Genomic DNA, 11,708 nt, shown 5'->3' with positions numbered 1-11,708 from the left:
GACATATCATATTGTATACAATCCAACAGTAAAGAAAAATCAAAAATATCTTTACGCCTATTTCTTATCAGTTTTTAACTTTTGCATTGCAACTTTACTACATATCTCTCTACTACACACTTTTTATCTACTTATACATGTTTTGTTTTTTATTGTTATTATAATAATTATAATAAACATAATGTTTAGTATTATTTTCTCTTAATAATCATTATTATTTTCTAGATTGTGGAATACTTGTATTTGTATCTTGGACATGAGATCCAATACTACTACTACTACTAATAATAAATAATATTATTAATAATTATTAATATTATTATTAATAATAATAATTATTTTTTCCCAGAGCCTCTCTGTCCTCCCTCCTCATGGGGAATCCCTCTTGAACTTGGCCCGGGAACTGGGCACCAAAGTTTACAACAAGTATGTCATCCGGAAGAAATCCAGGAGCCGTTTGGTGGAGAAGATCAAGGACATCTACGACAACTACGTCCAGCTTCTCACAAAGGACACTCAGGTAATTTTCAATTTCCCAATTTGGGGAAAGCCTTGCATGAGCAACAATATCTCAACCGGGTTGCTGTGAGTCTTTGGGGCTGTATTGCCATGTTCCGGAAGCATTCTCTCCTGACGTTTCGCCCACATCTATGGCAGGCATCCTCAGAGGTTGTGAGGTCTGTTGGAAACTAGGCATGTGGGTTTTATATATCTGTGGGTGGAAGAAAGAACTCTTGTCTGTGTGATGTTGTTTATTATGTTGTAGAGTTGATATATTACTCTGCTGTGATTGTCATGTATTTTATATTGTTGCATTTTATATTGTGTCTTTCATACTGTGTATTTTGTACCATAGTTTATTGTATGGTCCCATGTGTGCTGCCCCGAGTCCCCTCGGGGAGATGGGGCGGCATATAAAAATACAATTATTATTATTATTATTATTGCTATGTTTAACTTTGTTGTGTGGTGTTTTTTGACAATTGCATGTTTTTTATGGTCGTGTTGGAAAACACCCTGAACCCTCTCGAGGAGATAAAGCAGTATATATATATATAAAGTTTTTATTATTATTATAATAATTTTTTGGTATGACACAGCAAACAAGATAGATATGCTGGATTTCGTATCACAAAATCACAAGTCGAACACTTCCCAAGTGTCTAGGACTGTGTGATGTATATTATTATTATTATTATTATTATTATTATTATTATTATGACACAGCAAACAAGATAGATATGCTGGATTTCGTATCACAAAATCACAAGTCGAACACTTCCCAAGTGTCTAGGACTGTGTGATGTATTTTATTATTGTTGTTGTTGTTGGCACAAAGACACAGTATGACACAGCAAACGAGATATATAAGCTGGATTTCGTATTATTATTATTATTATTGCCACAAAGATACAGTATGATACAGCAAATGAGATATATATGCTGGATTTCATATTATTATTATTATTATCATCATCATTGGCACAAAGACACAGTATGACACAGCAAATGAGATATATATGCTGGATTTTGTATTATTATTATTATTATTATTATTGGCACAAAGACACATTATGACACAGCAAATGAGATATATATGCTGGATTTCTTATTATTGTTATTATTGGCACAAAGATACAGTATGACACAGCAAATGAGATATATATGCTGGATTATTATTATTATTATTATTATTATTGGCACAAAGACCCAGTATGACACAGGAAATGAGATATGCTGGATTATTATTATTATTATTATTATTATTATTATCATTGGCACAAAGACACAGTATGACACAGGAAATGAGATATATATGCTGGATTTCGTATTATTATTATTATTATTATTATCATTGGCACAAAGACACAGTATGACACAGGAAATGAGATATATATGCTGGATTTTGTATTATTATTATTATTATTATTATTATTATTATTATTATTGGCACAAAGACACAGTATGACACAGCAAATGAGATATATATTCTGGATTTTGTATTATTATTATTACTATTGGCACAAAGACACAGTAGGACACAGCAAATGAGATATATATGCTGGATTTCGTATTATTATTATTTGGCCTTTCCAAACTCTGGGTTGCGTTGATGGATGCGGCCCACCTGCAAACGCCTTCCTCGCTTCCTTTTCCCTAACGCATTAGCTTTCAAAGAAGAGCATCAATTAAGATGATTAAAACAGGCCCGGAATAGAAAGCGCCGTTTCTAAAATTACCCTCCCCTAACCAATTGAAATCATGGGAAACTGGAATTCTTGCCCGCTCTATTAACATCGCCGGCGCCTCGTGATAAGACTTAATGATGGTTGAAAGCATGAAGAACGTGTTATCGACCGCGTTTTAGGGGATCGGGCCCCTTAAGGAGAGAGCCGGTCCGGTCCTGAGGGAACGGACCTTGGCGAAGCCAAAAGGAGAATATAAGCCGCAATACAACCTGAAGCCTGAAATGAAGAAGGTCCGCCAAGTTGAAGGAAAATCCGCCAAGGAGGTTTTATTGAGCAATTCAGCTGAAAAGGACGCTAATAGTGATCATTCAATCTACTAGCGTAACATATGTTTCAAATAAAGTCATATTTATACAATGTTTCGGTCTGACAGCCCTTTGAATCTCCCGCCCCGCTTCCCTGCCCATCTGATCGCGGATAGGCTGAGAGGTTGAACGAGGCGGGCTTTCGTTTCCCGCCTTGCCCTGCTGGCCCAATGGGGAGCCGTTTTTTGTCCCCCCTCGGGCCAATCAGAGAGGAGGAGGCGGGAGCTATAGAAACAATGCGGTGACCGGACAGGAAACATCGGATTAATTCTGGCCCAGCCAATTTCTAAAGGAATTAATGACACCCATCAAGGATGTCCGGGGTCCTGTCACGTTCGCAGATTTTAGATATGTCTTTGGGGTGTCAGACAGGAAGTGGTGATGGGTGGTGATGAGCCATCATTGACGGCCCCACAGGGTGCCTTCCAGCGGCGTCCTGGCCTGAGATGTGACAATGTTTGCCTTGGGGGCGAGTCACCTTTAGGAGTTTGGTGACTCGCCCTATATTGTCCATGCGATCGGAATGAGATGGGATTAAACTGTGGCAGATTATCCTTTTGTTTTTGGGAAGGGAGGTCTGAGTCATGGGGCTAGAGTTCAGGTTGGGGTCATAATATTTCCCATTTGATTTCATGATCTGACAATTATATGGGATAAAATGAAAATTAAAAATAAAGTTGGAATATAAACCCAGCTGGGAAAAACACATATTTTCCGGGGATCCCAAAGAGTATAAATACATATTAGCCGATAGGTAGATTTCAAGGAAATAAAGGAGAATCCATAAAGGTAGGTGACATTGCATAAAGGGGAATCATGAATGATATAAACAATAGAAAACATTTGATAAAAACGAAGTTTACAACACCTGGGGAACCCAATATAGAAGTGGAGTCCTAACAGTATGATTTCACAATTCATGAAGTTGTTATCTCTTGCCTCAGAGTGCAGGGATAATCCACAGTAACTCCAGTAAAAAGTCCCAATCACCTTCTACTATAAATATATGGAATATAGAACATAAAGTCTTGATTTTTGAACTATCTTTTACAAAGTCCTGGAGGGGAGGTCACCTCGATCACATTTTCCCCCCTTCGGGGCTTGGAAATGGCTATGAACATTTCCCAAAGCCCCGACATTTTACTGCATGCAGGGCCTCTGCCTTGGTAGATCAGATTGTGCCTTTTTGTTGGAGGGCAGGAGCTTGAAGAGGTGAAAGCTGAGGTTCAGTCAGTGGTGGGTGATCCCATGGTGTTGAAACAGATGTCCCTTGGTCTGGAGTCATGGGAAATGGAGCATGAAGGTGGAGGTGGTGAGGGCTGGGGATGATGGAGGCTGTGATGCAGTACTCCCATTTGGCTGCCTTTTCTTGGCTGCAGCTTGGGCCCCCCTTTGTAGTTGGCAGCTGGGGGCAACTGGGCACAGCTTCTGCGCCTCACAGCACGGCGCCTCCTGGTGACTGCAGGCAGGTCCAGCACTCCAACAGAGGAGACGGAAAGGAGAGAGTGCCTAGGGAAACTAAGGACAGATTATAAGCCCCCCTCCCTCCCTCCCCTGGTGGGGTTAGTCAGGGAAGTCACTCATACCTTGTGAGGGCTCCAGCAGTCCTGGGGTCCTTCTTTGGCACAGCTCTGGTGAAAGTGGAACATCCTTCCCTCATGGTGGTCACTGGTAGAATCCTGTTCATTTCTTCTGGGACATCTCCTGCCATGGCGGCCAATTCTGTCCCCTGGTGATGTCATGAGGGCCTCCTTGGCAGCGTCAAAGGCAGACCTGCACTCAGTAGCCCTTTGCCAGGGCAGAACCAGGCCAGCTGGAGGGCACCATACGGTGGTCTGGCCATAAAAGCCTGCCATGTGCAAGAATCCTTTCAGCAGTGTCTTAGTCTCTAGCCCCTGAGCCAGGCAGATGGGGCTGCTTCCCCCGTGGGGGTCTCAGATCAGCCACAGGTGGGGCTGTCTCTTCTGGGTGACTGGGGGTCCGGGCTTACCCTCACAGGACCATCTCCAATGGCCTCTGGGTTCTAGCTGCTGCATGAAATCCACAGCGCACTCCGAGAGCCCCTACCCAGGTCTTAGAACTGTTCATGGTGGCAGGTATGGATTATGGGTCTTGCAGTCTGGTCTGATGTCCTCAGTCAGGTGGTTGGGTCCGGTCCTCTGGATCTCTTCAGCTGTGCCTGGAAGGTCCCCTGGACTCTGTACTGCCCCCCCTCATAATTAAAGGCAGTTAGAGGGATTTTTAAAACATTCACACGCATGCACTCAGGGAAAGGGAGGGAGAAGGACCCGAAAGGAAGAAAGGAGATTGTTGGGGAACTGTGGAGAGTGAAAGAGTGCCTTCACTATAAAAGTAAACCAGGATTTTGACTGAATGTTTATAAGGAGAAATGGGGATGCTGGGAAGGAAGGGGGGGGAGCTTTGAAAAAGGAGAATGTTGAAGTGCATTTCGGCCTAGGAAAACATGAAGTGGAAGAGAGAGAGAGAGAGAAAAAAACTCACATATAGAAAAATACATCAATTCTTCCATCCCCCCCCCTTTTCTCTCTAAGATAAGGGAGGCTTGAGGAGAGAGAGACAAGAAAAAGTTAAAACCACAGAAGCAGCAGGTTTTCTCTGGGGGGGGGGGGTCTCACAAAATATTAGGGCTTGAACCTTTGAAAATAGGGAGGTGAGATGGCACAGAAGAAAAGGGAGAGAGAGAGAGCATAGCACTAAGCTAGTCCATTCCAGCCCTCCTTCCCAGAAAACTATATATCACTGGTGGCTTTTAAGGCAAAGGGATGAGTAGAGAAGAGTTTACAGCCCACACATTACATAAACACACAAAATTTAATCAACACTTTTCTGGGAGTCCCCCTCCCCCACCCAAATCCTTTGCCATGCTTCCCAGATGGGAAAGAAAGAAAAAGGGGAAATTAAGAAACAGAAGCGGCTAAAGGAATGGCCCCCCTCCCCCCTTTTGTAAGGACCAAAGGAAATATAAGACAACACTGAGGTAAAATCTTAGGGATAGTGTCTAGAAAATGGGAACAAAGGGAAATAAGGGATTTTAAAAGGTGAGAAGAGAGGAAGGAGAGGAGAAATGGATTTGAGATTTGAGGGAGAGAGAGAGATTTTCACTCAGGCCGGGGAAGAGAGAGAGAGAAAAGAAAAAAAGGGTACAATTTGAGGGTAGGCAAGGCAGAATATCAAGTTGGAGAAGATTTGATTTGAAAGAAGGAAGCAATCCTTGGAGAACTATAGATCTTGGTGGCAGGCTTCAGGACTGAATCTTCTCCCCCCTTTGCCCCTCCAAAAACAGGAAGAGGAAAAAAGTGTCCTCTTTGCACAATCTCCCCGCGGCCCCTCCTTCTCCTGTCTCTCCAAGAGAGGAATGAGCGCAGAGAGAGAGAGAGAGAGAGAGAGAGAGAGAGAGAGAGAGAGAGCCTGGTGGGGGCAAGAGAAGGAGGGGGATGGTGGGGCGATTCTTCCCATCTGAGGAAAACTCAGAATGTGGCAGGAGTTGAGTGGCAGGGGCAGATACAATTTGGGGGGGGGGGGGCATCAGGCTTCAAAGGAACGGCTGGGATGGGGGCTGAGAGAGTGTGAACAGTGTTTTGGATCAGGTGTGTTTCGGGGTGAGAGGGGAGGGGGCTGGGAGCCCTCCTTCACGTTAGACTGGGCTGAACTCTCTGGAGGGGAATTTCTTGGGGGGGGGGGGATCCCTGAAGTAAGGGTTCCCTTGGAAGGCCAATTTGGGAGTCCTGGATCAGTGTAGGACTCAGGGTGAGGAGAAAAGGTGGGGATGGGGATTGGAGGAGGGGGCTGATGGGGTGGGGAGAAGGCAAGCAAATGTGTCCAGAAAATCCTCTGGAGGAGGGGGTAAGGGGAAAAGGGTCTAGGGGGGAATCTTTGGGGGGCTGTTTTTGGAGCCCAAATCTCTGCATGGGAAGACGTGGGCCCCCCTCCCCCCCTCCGATTCTCTCCCTGGCTTAGGGCCATGAACATTGCAGCATAAGCAAGTTGGGACCACTTGCCCTCCCCCTGGCGAGTCACCTTAGGTCAACACTCCGAATTCGGCGACTCGAGCAAAAGGGGGGGGCAAGCTGTTCCCCCTTCAAGGGCCCCAAGGGGCCACTTATGTGCTCTGAGTTAGCCCAACCTGGCCTGCACCATGTTTTTCGATGCAAAGCCCACCCCAATTGGCCAGGATCTTTCCCAATGGAGAATCCCTGGGGATGTCTGCTGGGGTGGGACACCCTAGACGTGCTTGAACAAACACCCATCCTTGGCTCAGCCCCTGCCCAGTACCTGACAGTTAATGGAGTAACGACTCACCCACCGGCTGGATGCAACTCGTCCTTTCAAGAGTTCTCCCTACACCAAGGCTGAATGGCTGGCGTTCGTGGGATCCGCAGGTGCCCCGGGAACACAATCGTTCCCCTACCCCACGATCCTAGAACCTGTAATCTTACAAGCCAGACTGTTCTCACACACCACCGGGCGCCAGATGTTCCCGCGTTTCACCAGGAATTTGTTACCGAGCCCTGATCCGAAGTGCAATACCTCCAGGACTCCGCCCACCTGGGTCTCAACAACGGGGCCGGTTCCCTTTTATTTTTACAGGGCGTCCCCTGTTTCACGTTGGCGCCTTTCCTTCGAGGAGCTAAAAATCTGCTTCCTCCTATCTGGCTCCTTTGTTCAGTACCCTGAATCAGATCTAGAGAGAGAAAGGGACTGCCAGAGAAATTTGGATGTGAAATGAGGTCAAATTGTTGGTCGGAGGGCCCTCCTTGCAGCCGTTTCTCTCCCCAACCTGTCCCAGAATATCTGGACCAAGGTCGCCGCTTGGAATTTTAGCCTAAAAAAATTGGTTTTTTGGAACTTCCAAGCAAGTCCCTTCGTGGTAAAGCCAAATTATGTTATCGACCGCGTTTTAGGGGATCGGGCCCCTTAAGGAGAGAGCCGGTCCGGTCCTGAGGGAACGGACCTTGGCGAAGCCAAAAGGAGAATATAAGCCGCAATACAACCTGAAGCCTGAAATGAAGGAGGTCCGCCAAGTTGAAGGAAAATCCGCCAAGGAGGTTTTATTGAGCAATTCAGCTGAAAAGGACGCTAATAGTGATCATTCAATCTACTAGCGTAACATATGTTTCAAATAAAGTCATATTTATACAATGTTTCGGTCTGACAGCCCTTTGAATCTCCCGCCCCGCTTCCCTGCCCATCTGATCGCGGATAGGCTGAGAGGTTGAACGAGGCGGGCTTTCGTTTCCCGCCTTGCCCTGCTGGCCCAATGGGGAGCCGTTTTTTGTCCCCCCTCGGGCCAATCAGAGAGGAGGAGGCGGGAGCTATAGAAACAATGCGGTGACCGGACAGGAAACATCGGATTAATTCTGGCCCAGCCAATTTCTAAAGGAATTAATGACACCCATCAAGGATGTCCGGGGTCCTGTCACGTTCGCAGATTTTAGATATGTCTTTGGGGTGTCAGACAGGAAGTGGTGATGGGTGGTGATGAGCCATCATTGACGGCCCCACAGGGTGCCTTCCAGCGGCGTCCTGGCCTGAGATGTGACAATGTTTGCCTTGGGGGCGAGTCACCTTTAGGAGTTTGGTGACTCGCCCTATATTGTCCATGCGATCGGAATGAGATGGGATTAAACTGTGGCAGATTATCCTTTTGTTTTTGGGAAGGGAGGTCTGAGTCATGGGGCTAGAGTTCAGGTTGGGGTCATAATATTTCCCATTTGATTTCATGATCTGACAATTATATGGGATAAAATGAAAATTAAAAATAAAGTTGGAATATAAACCCAGCTGGGAAAAACACATATTTTCCGGGGATCCCAAAGAGTATAAATACATATTAGCCGATAGGTAGATTTCAAGGAAATAAAGGAGAATCCATAAAGGTAGGTGACATTGCATAAAGGGGAATCATGAATGATATAAACAATAGAAAACATTTGATAAAAACGAAGTTTACAACACCTGGGGAACCCAATATAGAAGTGGAGTCCTAACAGTATGATTTCACAATTCATGAAGTTGTTATCTCTTGCCTCAGAGTGCAGGGATAATCCACAGTAACTCCAGTAAAAAGTCCCAATCACCTTCTACTATAAATATATGGAATATAGAACATAAAGTCTTGATTTTTGAACTATCTTTTACAAAGTCCTGGAGGGGAGGTCACCTCGATCACAAACGGAAGGGCAACACTTTAAATTACAGCAAGGCCGCCCCATACCTGTGGAACACGTGGAAAAGACATTACTTCTCATAGCCGGGAAACAACCAGGGCCAACTAACACCTCCCAACAAAAGATGCCCCCTGAAAGTCATTATTATTATTTTATTATGACACAGCAAACAAGATATATATCCTGGATTTCATATCACAAAATCACAAGTCGAACACTTCCCAAGTGTCTAGGACTGTTGTTATTATTATTATTATTATTATTATTATTATTATTATTATTATTATTATTATTATTAGCTGTGCCTGGCCAAGCGTTGCTATGGCGTTGTCCTAAGTGAGTTATTGTTTGTCGAGGCAAGTATGAATGTTGTAATTAGTCACCTTGATTAGCACTGAATGGGCTTACAGCTTCAAAGCATTGTTGTTTCCTCCCTGGGGGAATCCTTTGTTGGGAGTTGTTAGCTGGCTCTGGTTGTTTCCTGTCTGGAATACCTTTATTTTTATTTACTGTCCAGATTGTAGAGTTTTTTTTAAATGTTTTAAAGGTTTTGTTCATTTTGATGGTTCTCAGGAACCTAATAATAATAATAATAATAATAATTATTATTATTATTAATAATAATATTAGGCTTCAACGCACGGTGACTGTTGAAGCCTTGCCTACTTGGCTAATGTGACCAAGTTTCCCGGGGGCTTCTGCACATGCGTGGTTAGTAATTTTTGGTTTGGGTTTTTTTCTGTAATTTGGTCCTAATTTTATAGGGTTTTTTGATGGAAAGACATAGATTGGATGACTATGTCTTTTGTGATCAAATTTGGTGTGATTTGGCCCAGTGGCTTTGTTGTTTACTCCATGGGAAGTATGCACATTACATTTTTATATATGTAGATTATTATTGGGATTCAGTTCCTCCACCTATGTGTACGACAGAATTGTATTTGATGGTTGACTGATATTATCATCTATTATAATACCTTTGTTTTATATTGTATTTTGTTTTATCTTGTTATATTATGAATTGTATGTATTTATGTATTGTATGTATTGTTTTTATCTGATTATGCTGTCTGGGCTCTGCTCTATATAAGCCGCCCCGAGTCCCCTTGGGGAGATGTTGGCGGGGTATAAATAAAGTATTATTATTATTATTATTATTATTATTTAGATGAGAGAATCTGTGATAAGTCTTTGAAGCCCAGGTGCGTTCGGCATGATCTTATGGCTTCTTGGTCTGGCTTAAATTAAGTAGTGTTTACTTCGTGCTTCTCAGAGGAGACATAAGAAAGGTATTCCTGTCTCGGCTCTCAAGTTCAGGATTCAAGTTTCCTGCCTTTGCCTTTGTTCCTTATTTATTTACAGCATTCCTTGAAGGGTCTGCATTGGAAAAAGCTCTTGTTTTCATGCTTATGGATTCACTAGCTGTGCCTGGCCACGCTTCGCTGTGGGTAAATCTACTGGCCCTCTTGATTTGCATCTAATGGCCTTGTAGTCTTAAAGTCTGGCTGATTCCTCCCTGGGGTAACCTCAGATGGACAAAGGTTTCCCCCTTGTTTCCCTCTGCCTCATTCCAGCCCGCCTCCCCCTTTGTCGCTGCCTTTCCTCGCCTGCTATGTGCCTGGCCACCCCCTTCCCTCCCTCCCCCCCAGGGTTGCGAGCCCTGCAGTTTGTCAACCTACTTTGGTCTCCAACTGACGTCTCAGGAGGTCAAGCATGGAGGAGGGGGGTGGGGCGCCTGAAGGTCATGCGCTGCATCCTTACCCGCGCATGCGCAAATGGATTTTTTTGTGGTTTTTCGGCCATGGATGTGAGTTGGAGTGTTGGTTTTGTTGTTGGAACCTAGTGGGGAGGACCCTGGGTTGTGTTGCCAAGTTTTGTGGTTCTGGGTTGTTTAGTTTCGTTGTTTACCTTTAGGTAAAAATGCCAGAAGCTTTTTATATATATAGACTAGCTGTGCCCGGCCACGTGTTGCTGAGGCTAGGACTTAATTTTTCTTTTCTTTTTGTTGTATGAACGTAGAGGCGTGGATGTGCTGTCAATTTTCAAGGTTGTGGGGCGTTTAGTTTAGTTGTTTTGTCCGGTGCCGTGATTCGATTACCCTTTTATATATATAGATTTTATCTGATTATGCTGTCCGAGCTCTGCTGCATGTAAGCCTCCCCGAGTCCCCTTGGGTAGATGTTGGCGGGGTATAAATAAAGTTTTATTATTACTAATAATAATGACTCTGAGGAAAGTGCGCGGTGGCCGTTTGGCTAACGTTGCCAAGTTTCCCGGGGGGGCTTTTGCGCATGCGCGGTTAGTAATTTTTGGTTATGGGTGGTTTCCTGTAATTTGGACCTAATTTTTAAGGGTTTTTTTGATTGAAAGACGTAGATTGGATGACTATGTCTTCTGTGGTCAAATTTGGTGTGATTTGGTCCAGTGGTTTTGTTGTTTACCCCATGGGAATTATGCACATTACATTTTCTTGGTCGGGCTTATATTAAGTGGTGTTTACTTCGTGCCTCATTGCTCATGATTCAAGTTGGTTCTACTGGACTCTGGTGTGGTGCTGGATGAAATTGGGGTCTCAAGGCTAGAGTGCAAAATCTGAGGGCCAAATCTTTACTGGTTTCCTCCCTACAGCCGGATGATCTTCTGCCCCGAGAACATTGGGAGAAGCTGGCCTCTGAGGCCGGATGGGCCCCTTCCCTGGTGAGCAAGGAGTGCATCTGGCCCCATTCGGTGCTGGTCCAACTCGGCCTCCACTTGGTGGAGCTCCTGGTCCAGGTCCTGAAGATGGAGAGCAATATCTTGAACCCGGCGCTGGAGCAGAAACTCATCCCTGTCTTGTATCATGTGTATTCCTTCCGCAGCGGCCACCAGGTGAGCACAAGGAGGGCAAAGTGGGGCCTGGGTCAGGATTTCTATTTCTATAATATTTATATTTATCATTTATATCTATACTTATAATTTATATAAAT

The 11,708-nt window shown here is 44.4% G+C and overlaps 1 protein-coding gene across 2 annotated transcripts in view; it reads left to right on the top strand.

The window, feature by feature from the left end:
- polrmt (RNA polymerase mitochondrial) overlaps positions 1-11,708 on the top strand; it is a 79,909-nt gene that overhangs the window by 29,316 nt on the left and 38,885 nt on the right. For both annotated transcript variants that reach the window (XM_062960311.1, XM_062960310.1), the window contains exons 8-9: positions 350-520; positions 11,371-11,610. In XM_062960311.1, the coding sequence (XP_062816381.1) occupies positions 350-520; positions 11,371-11,610 (411 nt within the window). The remainder of the gene's footprint in view (positions 1-349; positions 521-11,370; positions 11,611-11,708) is intronic.

The sequence above is a fragment of the Anolis carolinensis genome, unplaced genomic scaffold, assembly GCF_035594765.1.
Source record: "Anolis carolinensis isolate JA03-04 unplaced genomic scaffold, rAnoCar3.1.pri scaffold_7, whole genome shotgun sequence".
Lineage (NCBI taxonomy): Eukaryota > Metazoa > Chordata > Lepidosauria > Squamata > Dactyloidae > Anolis > Anolis carolinensis.
The sequence above is the reverse complement of the archived record's forward strand: the minus strand, read 5'-3'. Positions and strand labels throughout refer to the sequence as shown.